The sequence below is a fragment of the Mya arenaria genome, chromosome 17 (genome assembly GCF_026914265.1).
Source record: "Mya arenaria isolate MELC-2E11 chromosome 17, ASM2691426v1".
NCBI classification, from domain to species: domain Eukaryota; kingdom Metazoa; phylum Mollusca; class Bivalvia; order Myida; family Myidae; genus Mya; species Mya arenaria.
In genome coordinates this window covers 15,156,776-15,178,878 of record NC_069138.1, presented here as the reverse complement: position 1 = coordinate 15,178,878, position 22,103 = coordinate 15,156,776, and the positions used below count along the sequence as shown (strand labels likewise).

Here is a 22,103-nt window from a genome sequence, read left to right as displayed (position 1 = left end):
ACGCGGCATTCTGTATCGGTATGTATTCTTAATTGAACTTCACTGTCGCAGTCAATTAAAGTCACTGTTTCTTCTTCAGGCTGAATGACAAGGTTCGATGGGTGCAGCAACTCTTTTAACGACAAATTAATATCTTGCACCGTAACGCCCCTTTTTGCTAAATTATTTTCGATAGAAGATACTATTTCCGGCAGATGATCTTCGTGGAACCATTCGATTTTTTTTTTCGTTTACAAGACATGAACAGGCCGTGTGATACATATTTAAGGTATAATGTCCCATACCATTGTTGACCTTAAATTTAGTCTCGACAAGCCGCTGCTTTTTGTCATGAACATGCGTCTTCAAACTCTGACCTTGCATTTCTCCCGAGCTGTAGAATTGTTCAGCGGCAGCCTTAAACACTTCGTAGGTTCCTGTGTTGAACCGGAACATAGTCCCTCCTCCAGTGTCTTCTACAGTAACAGTGTCTCTATCACATGCGCTGTACTTTTTCTTCAGCGCTTTCTGTTCATTTAACTGATATTGGCGTTTCTCCATAAGTGCGACGCCGGTTTTCGGAACACTTTCAGTCACCGTTAATTCCATGTTTCACGGAATATCGCGAAAAAAACTTTATCAATACATTAGAAAAATACACGTGCATGTATTTTTTACATTTTTCAGTCTGTTTTAACACTGTAACGAAATATTTGAATTTAATTAATAAATTCAAGACGTTGTCCAGAGTTGTTTACTTACGCCGGACGTGACGTCATGAGTTGCAGATATCTGATGCATGGCGACCTGTATGACCTATAAACAGAAAGATACCTGTAAGGTGTTACCTTCCTACCAGAGCATCTATTATTTTGACCCACACTAATGTGATAAATATAACGATCTATAAATAGTTATATTCTGCTAAAAATAAAACGCCGGAATACGGAAATACGGCGCGGAAATAGCCGACCAAGCAAGAACTCATACTCGGAAAATCAATTTTTATGGTTTCGACGTCATTCTGCTACTAAACATAGAGCGCATTGAGACAAAAAATGGGTTAAAACGACATGAATAGAAGTAGTTCTTTGGAGTTTGCGGTCTTAAGACTACCTGCGCGCATGCACAGATAGTCTAAAATTAAACGACATGTATCAACTGCTGTAAATAACAAACGCCACATAGAAAAGCGTAAATATTTTTTTCGCAAACTCAAAATTATCATCATATTTATAATAGATGTAATTATTTCATGTCTCTGGTACGCGGACTACTGAGTATACAAATTTACGTTCGGGTACACACCAATGGAGTCATGTGTGCGTCAGTGCACGGTTTGCACAGGTTTGCTACATATGCAACTGTACCATGCAGTTTTTTAACACTAAACTATCACATGTTTACCCGGACATTGACTTTCAGAACGAATGTTGGACAAAAATAATGCTTCTTTCAATAATTTGCGATGCCTAGACTAAGTAATGAAATCGTGCTAGAATTTTGGCAAACATAAAAGTAAACAAGAGGCCCGTCGCTAGACAGCACGTCAGGACAATTGCATACGTACACGTCTTCGCGATTTTGTTTTAGCGCGTTCTTTGTCGAACCTAATTTTAGGCAATAGATGAAAAACTATCAACCGCACCACAGTGAGAAATCGGCTTCTAGTTTGGGGCATAAGCTGCAGTAGACAGTATCGCGGCATGATTCACACTGCGCGTCACCGTCAAGTTCGACGTCAGTGTGCGGTCGACACTCGTGCTCGTCAATGTATTTTCGTGATATTGAGTGATGAATTACGATTTAATATCTCCAATGCTGACGGGATACTGCGTGTATCCAGGCGGAGTCATGAACGCAACGCACGTAACAACAAATTGCAATATAACCGTTTCGGTGGCGGTGGTGTGATGATTTGGGCGGCAAACAATCACTCATTCAAATATTAGCTCCTATTCGTCTATAGGACCCTGACTGCACGAAGATATATTGACCAAAACGTTGAACCAGAAGTCGTGCCCATTGTCAATTTTTCAGTAAGACAACACACGTCCTCATACAGCACGGATTACTGTGAACTTTCTACGGGTTAACGGCGTAGGAACTCTTCCGTTGTCGTCTGGTTAATCTGACTGCAACCCAATAGAACACATGTGGCATATCATAGGACCTCGTTTATGTCAGCATCCACAGCAGCCACAATTTGTTTAGTAATTGACTATTGCTCTTCGGGAAGAATGAGACCGCATTCCCATGAACCTTGTGCTGAAGTTATGTGAGTATATGAGGCGAAGACTTGATGCAGTAATTGCCAATCGTGGAGGTAATACTCGATACTGACATAATGTTGAGATGATCATGATTAAAAACAAATTTCATCCATCAGCATTATGATTAATCCGTGACTTTCTGCACAAAACGAATACCTTGTCTGATATATTGTTTATATTTGTGAAGTTTTTTGTGTTGGTAATTAAATACAGCCTTAATAAGACCATTGTTTTTATTTACATCAGTTCATATATATATATATATATATATATATATATATATATATATATATATATATATATATATACATATATATAAATATATTTATATTTATATATATATATATATATATATATAATATATATATATATATATATATATATATATATATATATATATATATATATATATATATATATATATATATATATATATATATATTATATATATATATATATCACTTATAAAGCAGTTTATGGCAAAAATATGGGTTACCTATATTTTTAGAAGTTGTCTAATTATGCATATGTATATGATGGTTATATTTAATCTATATATGATAAGTGCATTTGAATATGCAAAAAGGTAAAACTAAACAAATTGTTTGAATCTCATACAATAACCATGATAAATGTGCCATTAGTAAATATAACAGGTTAAAGAATAAGCGTTTACAGATAAGATTTATATATTTCTTAATTCTAAAAGTTATACACAAAATAGTATGTTTTTATTTTTTGACTGAAATATATATTTAGCTTTTAACATAGAGCTTATACTGACTTTATTTTTACATATTAAGCTTTAACATAACGTTTACAATAGTGTCTAGTTGTATAATTACTTGTTATCTCAACATACATCTAGCATTCAAAAATACAGGTAAGATGGACGTTTATAATGAAACTGTGTGGGTGCGAAATGTAACGGTTGGGAAACTTGGAACACGTTCATATTGAGTGCAGCTTGTCCTTTATGCAGTTCACGAGGAACAAATGATCTTCTGCCTCATTTCCATTTCCGAGGGAAGGACATTTCTTGTCAGGTGGTCAATATCTGAGTGTTGAATTATTCTAGTTCTGCACGCGCCGTTCACTTTCTAAGACAACAATATATTTTATTACCTGAAAAAATACAAAAAAAAACACGAAGATCAAAACATTGAAGTACAGATAAAGCATGCACTTACATGATAGTAACTATATTCGCATTCAAGTGTGTAAGCACGAACCCCGCTTCAGGTAAGAATGAAGGCGCTGTGACCACACTTATTAAAATAAGGTTATGACGCATGCACTAATTTACGCTTTGTTTCCTTTGTATTGTGTAGTTTCATTACGTTAAATTAAATGTTTTGTTAATTAGTATTTTATTCATTATTAAATAATGATATAAAAATAATAATTGGTGGGAGTGGGATTGTTCAACTAATTGTTTCTTCCAGGTCGGTGAGTTCCAGACTGTTGGCGGTGTTGTCCCTGTGAGGCGTGTAGGTACGGGGCTGGTGAGGGGAGGTAAACACGTCACTGGTTACAGTAAGCGCACTCGGAACGCTACCTAAATGACCATGCAGTGCATCTCTTCTGTAATCGCTGCTCATTAAATCTCTCGATTGTTTACGCTTCACAACATGCTTAACTATTTTAAAGTCATTGTAGTTATGACCAGTTCCGGATTTGTCTTGAAGACTTCTATAAAGAGAATAAATCCGTGGAATAAATAAACACGAAACTGTGACAGACGCGTTCAGTAGCAGCGCCACTGCTAGAATGGTCGTTTTAGCGGCAGCACGTGAAGTGGTGAAATACGTCGGAACAAAAGTGACCCAAATGAGGAGTGTTGTATCAACACAGAAAGCTATATATCGAGATTCCTTATAGTTTTGTGGTAGCTTTCTGGTCTTAAAGGCATAGAAGGTCGTGATGATGACGAGGACAAGGTTAAATGAGAGAGAGGCGAGGAGGCCAACTTGTGGCAGCGTGCACGACAGCTCCACTAACCGTTCCGTCCGCAACGGCATCTGCAGTGCAACCACAGGCGGCTCCAGACTCGTGCCGATTATTACAATAGCGACCTGAAATACACACACACTGACTTTAGTATAAATTATACACACACGTTGGCTTGAGTATCTGTAATGCATGCACGTTGGCTTGAGTATCTGTAATGCATACACAATGGCTTGAGTATCTGTAATGCATACACAATGGCTTGAGTATCTGTAATGCATACACACTGGCTTGAGTATCTGTAATGCATACACACTGGCTTGAGTATCTGTAATGCATACACAATGGCTTGAGTATCTGTGATGCATACACACTGGCTTGAGTATCTGTGATGCATACACAATGGCTTGAGTATCTGTAATGCATACACAATGGCTTGAGTATCTGTAATGCATACACAATGGCTTGAGTATCTGTGATGCATACACACTGGCTTGAGTATCTGTGATGCATACACAACGGCTTGAGTATCTGTAATGCATACACAATGGCTTGAGTATCTGTAATGCATACACAATGGCTTGAGTATCTGTAATGCATGCACAATGGCTTGAGTATCTGTAATGCATACACACTGGCTTGAGTATCTGTAATGCACACACACTGGCTTGAGTATCTGTAATGCACACACACTGGCTTGAGTATCTGTAATGCATGCACAATGGCTTGAGTATCTGTAATGCATACACAATGGCTTGAGTATCTGTAATGCATACACACTGGCTTGAGAATCTGTAATGCATACACACTGGCTTGAGTATCTGTAATGCATACACAATGGCTTGAGTATCTGTGATGCATACACAATGGCTTGAGTATCTGTGATGCATACACACTGGCTTGAGTATCTGTAATACATACACACTGGCTTGAGTATCTGTAATACATACACACTGGCTTGAGTATCTGTGATGCATACACAATGGCTTGAGTATCTGTGATGCATACACAATGGCTTGAGTATCTGTGATGCATACACACTGGCTTGAGTATCTGTATTGCATACACAATGGCTTGAGTATCTGTGATGCATACACAATGGCTTGAGTATCTGTGATGCATACACACTGGCTTGAGTATCTGTGATGCATACACACTGGCTTGAGTATCTGTAATGCATACACACTGGCTTGAGTATCTGTGATGCATACACAATGGCTTGAGTATCTGTGATGCATACACAATGGCTTGAGTATCTGTAATGCATACACAATGGCTTGAGTATCTGTGATGCATACACAATGGCTTGAGTATCTGTGATGCATACACAATGGCTTGAGTATCTGTAATGCATACACACTGGCTTGAGTATCTGTAATGCATACACACTGGCTTGAGTATCTGTAATGCATACACAATGGCTTGAGTATCTGTAATGCATACACAATGGCTTGAGTATCTGTAATGCATACACAATGGCTTGAGTATCTGTAATGCATACACACTGGCTTGAGTATCTGTAATGCATACACACTGGCTTGAGTATCTGTAATGCATACACAATGGCTTAAGTATCTGTAATGCATACACAATGGCTTGAGTATCTGTAATGCATACACAATGGCTTGAGTATCTGTAATGCATACACAATGGCTTGAGTATCTGTAATGCATACACACTGGCTTGAGTATCTGTAATGCATACACACTGGCTTGAGTATCTGTAATGCATACACACTGGCTTGAGTATCTGTAATGCACACACACTGGCTTGAGTATCTGTAATGCATACACAATGGCTTAAGTATCTGTAATGCATACATACTAGCTTGTGTATCTGTAATGCATACACAATGGCTTAAGTATCTGTAATGCAACCACACTAGCTTGAGTATCTGTATTGCATACACACTGGCTTGAGTATCTGTAATGCATACACAATGGCTTAAGTATCTGTAATGCATACACAATGGCTTGAGTATCTGTAATGCATACACGATGGCTTGAGTATCTGTAATGCATACACACTGGCTTGAGTATCTGTAATGCATACACAATGGCTTGAGTATCTGTAATGCATACACAATGGCTTGAGTATCTGTAATGCATACACACTGGCTTGAGTATCTGTAATGCATACACACTGACTTGAGTATCTGTAATGCATACACAATGGTTTGCGTATATGTAATGCCAATGAGGTTGTATTCGAAGTCAGTTAGATGACCTTCGCTCACTCCGCCTTACTTCATGTCATCTTACTATTACTTAGAACACTTAGTATTAGCATCACAAGTATTGTGAATAATCAAAAACACTTCATTTTTAACTTTAAAAAGAAAAATAACCAAATGTTAACGGTTTAGGGTCGGGGCAAAAAGGTAGATTAGGTCGGGAAAACGGAAACAAGCATTAGTTTTTACGCCTATGTGTTAATTACAAATAAGGAATGCCATAGCATTACCTCACCCCTAGTCAACATCATCAACATGTCATCAATAAACCTCACCCCTAGTCCACATTACCAACATGCCATGGAGAAACCTCACCCCTAGTCAACATCACCAACATGTCATGAAGAGACCTCACGCCTTGTCCCCACCGCCAACATGCCATAGCATAACCTCACCCCTAGTCAACATCATCAACATGCCATCAATAAACCTCATCCCAAGTCCACATCACCAACATGCCTTAAAATAACCCCACCTCTAATCCACATTACCAATATCAAATGTAATAATCTCAAATCTAGTCCTTATGACCAGAATGAGAATGTTTCCAATGCATTCATAGTCGGCATTTCCAACATGCAGCAACATAACCTTACACCATGTCCACACCAGCAGCAATGTTTATGCGAAAAGCTACAAAAAACAAGCTCAGTAGCAAACAGTTTAAACATAAACCCGGTTTAATGGCACTGGCAAGACTCAAAATAACCTCTCCTCTCATTCATATTACCAACATAACACAACATATTTCAATCTTAGTCCACACTACAAAGATGCTTACAAATGATTTCATCCCAAGTCCAAATCACCAACATGCCACAAAATAACCTCACCCAATGTCAACATTACCAACATGCCTACAAATCTTACAACTAATCCAAATAACCAACATTTCAGTAAAGAAACTCACTCAAAGTCCATATTACCAACATGCCACAATTTTTTTTAAACATACCCCGTTATAATAAACATGTCTTACAAAAGTCTATACGATATTTCACATCAAGTCCACATCACCAACATGAATTGAATTAACCTCACCACTAGTCCACATCACCAACATGTCATAAATAAACCATACCTCTAGTCTATACCACCAACATGCCATAACATAACCTCATCCCTAGTCAACCCAACCAACGTGCCATCAATAAACCTCACCCTAGTCCACATAACCAACATGCCATAAAAATACCCCAACAGTAGTCAACATACTCAACACGCCATAAAATAACCTCACCCCTAGCCCACATCACCAACATGCCAGAAATTAACCTCACCCCTAGTCCACGTCACCAGAATGCCATAAATAACCACATCACTAGTCCAGATCACCAACATGCCATAAATAAACCAAAACCCTACTCCACGTCACCAACATTCAAAAACATAACCTCACGACAAATCAATATCACCAACATGCCATAAATTAAACCGAACCCCTAGTCCATTTCAAAAACCATGAAATAAATAAACCTCATCCCTAGTCAACATCGCCAACATGCCATAAATAAACCTTACCCATAGTCCACGTCACCAACATCCCATAACATAACCTCTCGACTACTCAACATCATCATCATGCCATAAATAAACCTCACCCTAGTCCAAAATACGAACACGTCATAAAATAACCACAACAGTAGTCAACATGTTCAATACGCCATAAAACAACATCACCGAAATCCACATAACCAACAAGGCATAAATAAACCTTACACCTACTCCACATCATCATAATGCCACAATTCAACCCCATCCCTTATCCACCTCATCAGCATGCCGTAAATAAGCCTCATCCCTAGTGCACGTCACTAGCATGCGATAACACAACCTCACGACTAGTCAACATCATCAACATGCCATGAAAAACCTCATCCCTAGTCCACACCACCAACATGCCATCAATAAACCTCATCCCAAGTCCACATCACCAACATGTCATAAATAAACCTTACCCCTAGTCCACATCGTCAACACGCCATGGAGAAACCTCATCCCTAGTCCACATCACAAACATGCCATGGAGAAACCTCATCCCTAGTCCACATCACCAACATGCCATGGAGAAACCTCATCCCTAGTCCACATCACCAACATGCCATGGAGAAACCTCATCCCTAGTCCACATCACCAACATGCCATGGAGAAACCTCATCCCTAGTCCACATCACCAACATGCCATGGAGAAACCTCATCCCTAGTCCACATCACCAACATGCCATGGAGAAACCTCATCCCTAGTCCACATCACCAACATGCCATGGAGAAACCTCATCCCTAGTCCACATCACCAACATGCCATGGAGAAACCTCACCCCAAGTCCACATCAACAACATGCCAAGGAAAAACCTCACCACTAGACCACATTACCAACAACCCATGGAGAAATCTCACCACTAGTCCATAGCACAAACATGCCATTAATAAAACTCTCCCCTAATCCACATCACCAACATGCCATGGACAAACCTCACCCCTAGTCCACATAACACACATGCCATTAATAAACCTTAACCCTAGACAACATCACCAACATGCAATGGAGAAACCTCACACCAAGTCCACATCAAATTCATGCCATTAATAAAACTCAACCTTAGACAACATCACCAACATGCCATGGCGAAACCTCACCACTAGTCCACATCACCAACATGCCATGGAGAAACCTAACCCCTAGTCCACATCACAAACATGACATTAATAAGCCTCTCCCCTAGTCCAAATCATCAACATGCCATGGAGAAACCTAAACCCTAGTCCATATCACCAACATGCCATTAATAAATCTCATCCCTTGCCCACATCACCAACATGCCATGGAGAAACCCCACCACTAGTCCACATCACCAACATGCCATGGAGAAACCTCACCCTTAGTCCACATCACACGCATGCCATTAATAAATCTCAACCCTAGACCCCATAACCAACATGTATGTGGAGAAACCCCACCCCTAGTCCACATAACCAACAAGCCATAGAGAAACCACACCCCTAGACCATATCACCAACATGCCATGGACAAACCCCACCCCTAGTCCCCATCACAAATATGCCATGGAGCAAACTCACCTCTAGTCCACATCAACAATATGCCATGGATAAACCTCACCTCTAATCCACATCACCAACATGCCAAGGAAAACCTCAGCACTAGTCCACATCACCAACATACCATGGAGAAACCTCACCTCTAGTCCACATCACAAACATGCCATGGAGCAAACTCACATCTAGTCCACATGACCAACATGCCATGGAGAAACCTCAACTCTAGTCGACATCACAAACATTTCATGGAGCAAACTCAGCTCTAGTCCACATCACTAAAATGCCATGGAGAAACCTCACCCTTAGTCAACATTACCAACATGCCATGGAGAAAACTCACCCTAAGTCCACAACACAAACATGCCATGGAGCAAACTCAACTATAGTCCACATCACCAACATGCCATGGAGAAACCTCACCCCTAGTCCACATCACAAACATGCCATGGAGCAAACTCATCTCTAGTCCACATCACCAACATGCCAAGGAAAAACCTCACCACAAGTCCACATCACCAACATGCCATGAAGAAACCTCACCACTAGTCCACATCACCAACATGACATAAAAAACCTCACCGCTAGTCCACATCACCAACATGCCATGGCAAAACTTCAGCACTAGTCCACATAAACAACATGCCATGGAGAAACCTATCCTCTAGTCCACATCACCAACATGCCATGGAGCAAACTCACCTCTAGTCCACATCACCAACATGCCATGGAAAAACCTCAGCACTAGTCCACATCACCAACATGCCATTGAGAAACCTCACCTCTAGTCCACATCACCAACATGCCATGGAGAAAACTCACCTCTAGTCCAAATCACCAACATGCCATGGAGAAACCTCACCTCTAGTCCACATCACCAACATGCCATGGAAAAACCTCACCACTAGTCCACATCACCAACATGACATAAAAAACCTCACCGCTAGTCCACATCACCAACATGCCATGGCAAAACCTCAGTACTAGTCCACATCATCAACATGCCATGGAGAAACCTATCCTCTAGTCCACATCACCAACATGCCATGGAGCAAACTCACCTCTAGTCAACATCACCAACATGCCATGGAAAAACCTCAGCACTAGTCCACATCACCAACATGCCATGGCAAAACCTCAACACTAGTCCACATCACCAACATGCCATTGAGAAACCTCACCTCTAGTCCACATCACCAACATGCCATGGAGCAAACTCACCTCTAGTCCACATCACCAACATGCCATGGAAAAACCTCAGCACTAGTCCACATCACCAACATGCAATGGAGAAACCTCACCTCTAGTCCACATCACCAAAAAGCCATGGAGAAACTTCAGCACTAGTCCACATCACCAACATGCCATGGAGATACCTCACCTCTAGTCCACATCACCAACATGCAATGGAGAAACCTCACCCTTAGTCCACATCACCAACATGCCATGGAGAAACCTCAACACTAGTCATCATCACCAACATGCAATGGAGAAACCTCTCCTTTAGTCCACATCACCAACATGCCATGAAGAAACCTTAGCTCTAGTCAACATCACCAACATACCATGGAGAAACCCACCCCTAGTCCACATCACCAACATGCCATGGAAAAACCTCAGCACTAGTCCAAATCACCAACATGCCATGGAGAAACCTCACCTCTAGTCCACATCACCAACATGCCATGGAGCAAACTCACCTCTAGTCCACATCACCAACATGCCATGGAGCAAACTCATATCTAGTCCACATCACCAACATGCCATGGAGCAAACTCACATCTAGTCCACATCACCAACATGCCATGGAGAAACCTCACCTCTAGTCCACATCACAAACATGCCATGTAGCAAACTCAGATCTAGTCCACGTCACCAACATGCCATGGAGAAACCTCAACTCTAGTCCACATCACAAACATGTCATGGAGAAACCTCAGCACTAGTCCACATAACCAATATTCCATGGAGAAACCTCACTTCTAGTCCACATCACCAACATGCCCTGGAGAAACCTCAGCACTAGTCCATATCACCAACATGCCATGGAGAAACCTCACCTTAGTCCACATCAACAGCATACCATGGACAAACCTTATTCTTAGTGCACATCACCAACATGCCATAGAGAAACCACACCCCTAGTCCACATCACCAACATGCCATGGAGAAACCACACCCTTAGTCCACATCACTAACATGCCATAGAGAAATCTCACCTCTAGTCCACATCACCAACATGCCATGGAGAAACCTCACCACTAGTCCACATCACCAACATGCCTTGGAGAAACCTCACCTCGAGTCCACATCACCAACATGCCATGGAGCAAACTCACAACTAGTCCACATCACCAACATGCCATGGAGAAACCTCAGCACTTGTCCACATCACCAACATGCCATGGAGATACCTCACCTCTAGTCCAAATCACCAACATGCCATGGCGAAACCTCACCTCTAGTCCACATCACCAACATGCCATGACGAATCCTTACCTCTAGTCAACATCACCAATATACCATGGAGAAACCTCACCTCTAGTCCACATCACCAACATTACAATGGAGAAACCTCAGCACAAGTCCACATCACTAACATGCCATGGAGAAACTTCACCTCTAGTCCACATCTCCAACATACAATCGAGAAACCTCAGCACTAGTCCACATCAACAACATACCATGGAGAAACCCCACCCCTAGTCCACATCACCAACATACCATGGAGAAACCTCAGCACTAGTCCACATCACCAACATGCCATGGAGAAACCTCAGCACAAGTCAACATCACCAACATGCCATGGAGAAACTTCACCTCTAGTCCACATCACCAACATATCATCGAGAAACCTCAGCACTAGTCCACATCAACAACATACCATGGAGAAACCCCACCCATAGTCCACATCACCAACATACCATGGAGAAACCTCACCACTAGTCCACATCACCAACATGCCATGGAGAAACCTCACCTCTAGTCCACATCACCAACATACAATGGAGAAACCTCACCTCTAGTCCACATACCCAACAGACCATGGAGAAACCTCAGCACTAGTCCACATCACCAACATACCATGGAGAAACCCACCCCTAGTCCACATCACCAACATGCCATGGAGAAACCTCAGCACTAGTCCACATCACCAACATGCCATGGAGAAACCTCACCTCTAGTCCACATCACCAACATGCCATGGAGAAACCTCACCTCTAGTCCACATCACCAACATGCCATGGAGAAACCTAAGGTCTAGTCCACATCACCAACATGCCATTAATAAACCTCACCCTAGTCCACATCAACAACATACCATGGTGAAACCTCACCCATAGTTCACATCACCAACATGCCATTAATAAATCTTAACCATAGTCCACATCACCAACATGCCATTTATAAACCTCAGCACTAGTCCACATCACCAACATGCCATAAATAAACCTCACCCATAGTCCACATCACCAACATGCCATGGGGAAACCTCACCCCTAGTCCACATCACCAACATGCCATTAATAAACCTCACCATTAGTCCACATCACCAACATGTCATTGAGAAACCTCATCCCTAGTCCACATCACCAACATGCCATGGAGAAACCTCACCCATAGTCCACATCACCAACATGCCATTAATAAACCTCACCCATAGTCCACATCACCAACATGCCATGGGGAAACCTCACCCCTAGTCCACATCACCAACATGCCATTAATAAACCTCAGCACTAGTCCACATCACCAACATGCCATGGAAAAACCTCAGCACTAGTCCACATCACCAACATGCCATGGAGAAACCTCATCCCTAGTCCACATCACCAACATGCCATGGAGAAGCCTCACCCTAGTCCACATCACCAACATGCCATAGAGAAACCTCACCTCAAGTCCATATCACCAACATGCCAAGGATCAAACTCACCACTAGTCCACATCACCAACATGCCATGGAGAAACCTCACCCCTAGTCCACATCACCAACATGCCATTAATAAATCTTTACCATAGTCCACATCACCAACATGCCATTTATAAACCTCAGCACTAGTCCACATCACCAACATGCCAAGGATCAAACTCACCACTAGTCAGCATCACCAACATGCCAAGGATCAAACTCACCCCTAGTCCACATCACCAACATGCCATGGAGAAGCCTCACCCCTAGTCCACATCACCAACATGCCATGGAGAAGCCTCACCCCTAGTCCACATCACCAACATGCTAATGTGATGCAAAGCTAGCATGCAACTAATTACATCTTAACCGTAGTCTACACCGACAACTCTCTAATTAATACACTTCACCAGTAGTCAAAGGCACCGAAATGCCATTGATTATCTTACACGTATCCATCACGACAAACATGACACTAAAAACGTCTTAATACCAGCAGACTTCACAAACATTCCAGTAAATATAATCGATCCAATCGACATAGATACATAGAACCATATTCGGAACCCTATGCAAACGACACAAAGGATTCTCTATCCTTGGCAAAGAGTGGTACGTCGAAACATTCTAGAAATGGACCTGCAGACACCGGAAATGTGTTAATACGGACGGGGATTAGATTGAAAAGGTAAACAAGGAACTTGTATGGTGACGTCAGCTGATGTCCACGACGTCGTTTTTGCCCCGGGTGTATTTGATGGGTAGTTTCTGTACATCAGATAATGGATTCATGTTAATTGTAAGCTGTTGATATTTATACATTTATGTTTCGAAATATGAAATATTGTCATGCTGATTTTTCTGTTCATAATAACCAGTATTGTTAAAGTTATGATACAATTCTGCGACCTTCTGGAAAACCCCTCGTATAGACGTAGTCAACACCACCAAAAAAAATGTCATTAAATAATCGTAGTCCACACCACCGATATGTCATTAAATAATCGTAGTCCACACCACCGATATGTCATTAAAAAATCGTAGTCCACACCACCGTAATGTCATTAAATGATCGTAGTCCACACCACCGAAATGTCATTATACAGAGAAAGTCAACACCTACGTAATGTCAATAAATAATCTTAGTCAACACCACCGAAATGTCATTATACAGAGATAGTCAACACCTACGAAATGTCATTATACAGAGATAGTCAACACCTACGTAATGTCATAATACAGAGATAGTCAACACCTACGTAATGTCATTATACAGAGATAGTCAACACCTACGAAATGTCATTATACAGAGATAGTCAACACCTACGAAATGTCATTATACAGAGAAAGTCAACACCTACGTAATGTCATAATACAGAGATAGTCAACACCTACGTAATGTCAATAAATAATCATAGTCCACACAACCGAAATGTCATTAAATTACCGTAATCAACACCACCGAAATGTCACTAAATAATCGCAGTCCACACCACCGCAATGCCATTGAATAGACGTAGTCAACACCACCGACATGTCATTAAATATACTTAGTCAACACTACTGAAATGTCACTAAATAGACGTAGTCCACACCACCAAAATGTCATTATACAGAGATAGTCAACTCCTACGAAATGTCATTCAATAAACGTAGTCACACCACCTAAATGTCATTCAATAATCGTAATCAACTCCACCGAAATGTCATTATATAGAGATAGTCAACACCACAGAGATGTCATTATACAGAGATAGTTAACACCTACGAAATGTCATTCAATAAACGTAGTCACATCACCTAAATGTCATTATACAGAGATAGTCAACACCTACGAAATGTCATTCAATAATCGTAGTCCACACCACCGAAATGTCATTATACAGAGATAGTCAACACCTACGAAATGTCATTCAATAAACGTAGTCACACCACCTAAATATCATTCAATAATCGTAATCAACTCCACCGAAATGTCATTATATAGAGATAGTCAACACCACCGAAATGTCATTCAATAAACGTAGTCACATCGCCGAAATGTCATTCAATAATCGTAGTCACACCCCCGAAATGTCATTATACAGAGATAGTCAACACCTAAGAAATGTCATTAAATAATCGTAGTCCACACCACCGAAATGTCATTAAATAATCGTAGTCAACACCACCGAAATGTCATTTAAATAATCGTAGTCAACACCACCGAAATGTCATTATACAGACATAGTCAACACCAACGAAATGTCACTAAATAATCGTAGTCAACACCACTGCAATGCCATTGAATAGACGTAGTCCACACCACTGCAATGCCATTAAGAAATCGTGGTCCACACCACCGAAATGTCATTAAATTACCGTAATCAACACCACCGAAATGTCACTAAATAATCGCAGTCCACACCACCGCAATGCCATTAAATAGACGTAGTCAACACCACCGAAATGTCATTAAATAAACCTAGTCAACACTATTGAAATGTCACTAAATTAACGTAGTCAACACCACCGAGATGTCATTCAATAACCGTAGTCAACATCACCAAAATGTTATTCAATAAACGTAGTCAACACCACCGAAATGTCATTCAATAATCGTAGTCACACCACCGAAATGTCTTTAAAAAATCGTAGTCAACACAACCGAAATGTCACTAAATAAACGTAGTCCACACCACCGAAATGTCATTTTACAAAGATAGTCAACGCATACGTAATGTCAATAAATAATCGTTGTCCACACCACCGAAATGTCATTAAATAATCGTAGTCCTCACCACCGCGATGTCTTAAATAACCGTAATCAACACCACTGGAATGTCACTAAATAATCTTAGTCAACACCACCGACAAGTCATTAAATAAACCTAGTCAACAATATTGAAATGTCACTAAAAAAACGTAGTCAACACCACCGACATGTCATTAAATAACCGTAGTCAACACCTAAAACATGTCATTATATAGACGTAATCAACACCACCGAAATGTTATCAAATAAACCCAGTCAACACCTACGAAATGTCACTAAATAAACGTAGTCAACACCTACGAAATGTCACCAAAGTTAACACACAATCGAAATGTCATTAAATAACCGTAGTCAACACAATCGAAATGTCATTAAATAACCGTAGTCAACACAATCGAAATGTCATTAAATAACCGTAGTCAACACAATCGAAATGTCATTAAATAACCGTAGTCAACACTATCGAAATGTCATTAAATAACCGTAGTCAACACAATCGAAATGTCATTAAATAACCGTAGTCAACACAATCGAAATGTCATTAAATAACCGTAGTCAACACAATCGAAATGTCATTAAATAACCGTAGTCAACACAATCGAAATGTCACTAAATAACCGTAGTAAACACAATCGAAATGTCATTAAATAACCGTAGTCAACACAATCGAAATGTCACTAAATAACCGTAGTCAACACAATCGAAATGTCATTAAATAACCGTAGTCAACACAATCGAAATGTCATTAAATAACCGTAGTCAACACAATCGAAATGTCATTAAATAACCGTAGTCAACACAATCGAAATGTCATTAAATAACCGTAGTCAACACTATCGAAATGTCATTGAATAACCGTAGTCAATACCATCGAAATGTCATTGAATAACCGTAGTCAACACTATCGAAATGTCATTAAATAACCGTAGTCAACACTATCGAAATGTCATTAAATAACCGTAGTCAACACTATCGAAATGTCATTGAATAACCGTAGTCAATACCATCGAAATGTCATTGAATAACCGTAGTCAACACTATCGAAATGTCATTAAATAACCGTAATCAACACCACTGAAATGTCACTAAATAATCGTAGTCCACACCACCGCAATGTAATATAAAGACGTAGTCAACACCACCGAAATGTCATTATATAGACGTAGACAACACCACCGAAATGTCATCAAATAAACCCAGTCAACACCTACGAAATGTCACTAAATAAACGTAGTCAACACCACCGAAATGCCATTAAATAACCAAAGTCAACACACAATCGAAATGTCACTAAATAACCGTAGTCAACACAATCGAAATGTCATTAATTAACCGTAGTCAATACAATCGAAATGTCATTAAATAACCGTAGTCCACACAATCGAAATGTCATTGAATAACCGTAGTCAATACTATCGAAATGTCATTGAATAACCGTAGTCATTACTATCGAAATGTCATTGAATAACCGTAGTCAATACTATCGAAATGTCATTAATTAACCGTAGTCAATATAATCGAAATGTCATTAAATAACCGTAGTCCACACAATCGAAATGTCATTGAATAACCGTAGTCAATACTATCGAAGTGTCATTGAATAACCGTAGTCAATACTATCGAAATGTCATTAATTAACCGTAGTCAATACAATCGAAATGTCATTAAATAACCGTAGTCCACACAATCGAAATGTCATTGAATAACCGTAGTCAATACTATCGAAGTGTCATTGAATAACCGTAGTCAATACTATCGAAATGTCATTAAATAACCGTAGTCAACACTATCGAAATGTCATTAAATAACCGTAGTCAATACTATCGAAATGTCATTAAATAACCGTAGTCAACACTATCGAAATGTCATTAAATAACCGTAGTCCACACAATCGAAATGTCATTGAATAACCGTAGTCAATACTATCGAAGTGTCATTGAATAACCGTAGTCAATACTATCGAAATGTCATTAAATAACCGTAGTCAATACAATCGAAATGTCATTAAATAACCGTAGTCCACACAATCGAAATGTCATTGAATAACCGTAGTCAATACTATCGAAGTGTCATTGAATAACCGTAGTCAATACTATCGAAATGTCATTGAATAACCGTAGTCAACACTATCGAAATGTCATTAAATAACCGTAGTCCACACAATCGAAATGTCATTAAATAACCGTAGTCAATACTATCGAAGTGTCATTGAATAACCGTAGTCCACACAATCGAAATGTCATTAAATAACCGTAGTCCACACAATCGAAATGTCATTGAATAACCGTAGTCAACACTATCGAAATGTCATTGAATAACCGTAGTCAACACTATCGAAATGTCATTAAATAACCGTAGTCCACACAATCGAAATGTCATTGAATAACCGTAGTCAATACTATCGAAGTGTCATTGAATAACCGTAGTCAATACTATCGAAATGTCATTGAATAACCGTAGTCAACACTATCGAAATGTCATTAAATAACCGTAGTCAACACTATCGAAGTGTCATTGAATAACCGTAGTCAATACTATCGAAGTGTCATTAAATAACCGTAATCAACACCACTGAAATGTCACTAAATAATCGTAGTCCACACCACCGCAATGCAATATAAAGACGTAGTCAACACCACCGAAATGTCATTATATAGACGTAGACAACACCACCGAAATGTCACTTAATAGACCTAGTCAACACCACCGAAATGTGACTAAATAATCGTAGTCAACACCACCGAAATGTGACTAAATCACCGTAGTGAACACAACCGAAATGTCATTAAATAGTCCTAGTCAACATCATCGAAATTTCCCTAAATAACAGTAGTCAACACCAACGAAATGTCACAAAACAACTGTAGTCAACACCAACGAAATGTCACTAAATAACCGTAGTCAACACCAACGAAATGTTACAAAATAACCGTAGTCAACACCGACGAAATGTCACTAAATAACCGTTAGAAACACCACCGAAATGTCACTAAATAACCGTAGTCAACACCAACAAAATGTCACATAATAACCGTAGTTAACACCACCGAAATGTCATTTATATATATATAAACGGCCGTAATCAATACCACCGATATGTCATTAAATAACCGTAATCAACAGCAGCGATATGTCATAAAATAATCGTAATCAACAACATCGATATGTCATTAAATAGACGTAGTCAACACCACCGAAATGTCACTAAAACCATCTTACCCCTAGTTGATGCCACTAACAATCCACTGAATACAACCTATCCACAGTCGACACAAATACCGTGTCTTTTTAAACATCTTACAAACAGTCGACCGCGACAACCTGCCACAAAAAACAACTTACCATTACTCAAAATCACCAAATGCCGCTTTAAACACTCTCGTCCCTAGTTGACATGAACAACATGACACTAAAACACCGAAACAAAATCGACACAACCAACATGCCAGTAAGTTAACCTTACCCCTATTCGACACCGCCGACATGACACTAAACACAATTCATACCTTTTCCAACAACCCACTTAATGAAATCCTATTGAGTCAAAGAAGACAACGCCAATATGCCACAAAAATACATCTTACCCCCAGTCGACCATACACACATGCCACTTTTAACGCCATTTAATACACATTAGTCCTAGTCGCTACAACCAAAATGCCATTCAATCCCTCTTTCCCCTAGTCGACACGAATATTACCATAAATACACCTTAACACAGGTTCCGCCATAAATACACCTTAACACAGGTTCACCCATAAATACACCTTAACACAGGTTCTCCCATAAATACACCTTAACACAGGTTCTCCCATAAATACACCTTAACACAGGTTCACCCATAAATACACCTTAACACAGGTTCGCCCATAAATACACCGTAACACAGGTTCTCCCATAAATACACCTTAACACAGGTTCTCCCATAAATACACCTTAACACAGGTTCATCCATAAATACACCTTAACACAGGTTCACCAATGCATACACCTTAACACAGGTTCATACATAAAAACACCTTAACACAGGTTCACCCATAAATACACCTTAACAAAGGTTCTCCCATAAATAGACATAAACACAGGTTCACCCATAAATACACCTTAACACAGGTGCACACCACAAATATGCCAGAAAATACAGTACAGATACGGCTTTTCTTGGTAGGACTTTTTCCTATAAGGACATGTTATGTTTACTAAAGCAATATAACCTACTTGGCATATTATCAAGGAAACAGCGATAACGACCTGGCTGCTTGTGCTGATAAAACACGGCTTGCGATTTGTTCTTCGGCCAGCGCTAAATATCCGGTAGATCCGATTGGTTTTCACAAGGAGGGGTGCGTAAATAACAGTAAATGCAAGGCTGAATCCAATATGGTTTATATAACACTTTAACGTATTCGGTCGCGACAAAAAACTTCCGGTTAATCCATAGGTCATAAGTGTTCCTAGAAGTATGATGCCACTGAGCTCAACACTAAAGCATTTGATAACGTGTTCTTCGTGGTATCTAACGAGTGTTGCTGTGACCCAGATGCAAGTCACTACACCGAGTATGGCCACAGTACATAGGCAGATAGAAACGGCGTTCTGGAGACCGAAGAAAATGGGTGGTATGGGGAGGCACGCCTGGCGGGAGTCGTCCGGCCAGTATAAGGACGGGCATATCTCACAACGGGTCGCGTTAGCTGTCACAATCTCGTTCATCTTACATGTTATACACACATGACAACATGTTTGCTTCATAAAGTAATAGATAGTTCCCTGTATTTCTGTACACGGCCGAGGACAGGCAGAGAATGGACTCCGCTCCGCTGACCACATCAACTTTTCCGTATAAAGGAACAATTCTTCGCCTGTCATGTCCCAATATCCCACTGTTCTCAAAACTACGCCATCTGGTAAGCTATTACTATCATTGAAACACTGTTGAACGGCATATTTTGTTTTTACATCACCATATGCATTAAATTCTATCTCACCAAGTGAACCATTAAAACTGATCGTTTTTAGTTCTTTGAAAATTCCAATTCGTGAAATACATTCTGATACGTCAGATATTGTAATGGAATCGTTCGAACAGTTTTTATTGATAACGTTGTCGAGAGCATGTGCGAAAGCATAAACGCTATCGATAAGAAAAGAATCAACAAAGCTCGGCTGCATGTTTCCTTTGTCCGTCATTTGATTCCATACAGAGTGTGCCTTTGTTGATTTTGTTTCATTTGAATCAAGCATGTTTATATCTAATTCATGAATCCAAGGATTACGATTTGATTCTGAATGCAGACTTGCCAAATGTTTCCCGAACCTGTCAATGTTTTGTGCAAACGGGTGAACAAACAAGGACCCAGAAAAAGTATTGCAATAATTATGTTTTTCCGTCATAACCAGATTAAAGCTATCACTTCCTACCCATATAAATCTGCCTGTAAGATTAGCAATTTGTACGGCATGCACGATTGATATGGCATCCTCTATCTCTACAAATGCGACAACAACGCGTGTGTCTACCAGACCGTTAAGTCTTTCAAGAATCTGTAAAATATCGGTGTCCTTAGAGCCGTAATTTATTTCTATTGCATCTTCGATGCAAATACCTGACTTTATTGTTTGGAAAATGTGACGTAACTCTTTGACGCCGTCTCGTCCGTAGTTGCCTTCAGAATACACAATTGCCACATGCGACCAGTCAAACCAATGAAGCACGCTAGTTATAGCTTTTGCCTGGTATTTGTCTGGCGGAACCATACGGAAGAAGTAGGGAAACCTGCTTTTGTCACTTAACACGTCGCTTGTAGCTGTATGGCTTATTTGAGGCAATTCGAAAAGATTGAGCACATTACTAACGATAATACTCAACTTGCTCGTATATGTTCCAATAACACCCACCACGTCATAGAAGACCCGCTGGTCCCCATGACGCCGGCTGTCTTCGT

The 22,103-nt window shown here is 40.1% G+C and overlaps 1 protein-coding gene across 1 annotated transcript in view; it reads right to left on the bottom strand.

The window, feature by feature from the left end:
* Positions 1–3,676: 3,676 nt before the first annotated feature.
* LOC128223213 (metabotropic glutamate receptor 2-like) overlaps positions 3,677–22,103 on the bottom strand; it is an 18,803-nt gene continuing 376 nt past the window's right edge. Inside the window, exons 1-2 of the mRNA XM_052932504.1 lie at positions 20,377–22,103; positions 3,677–4,327 (exon numbers count right to left, since the gene is read on the bottom strand). The exon at positions 20,377–22,103 is cut by the window's right edge and continues 376 nt beyond it. Coding sequence (XP_052788464.1) covers positions 3,677–4,327; positions 20,377–22,103 — 2,378 coding nt within the window. The remainder of the gene's footprint in view (positions 4,328–20,376) is intronic.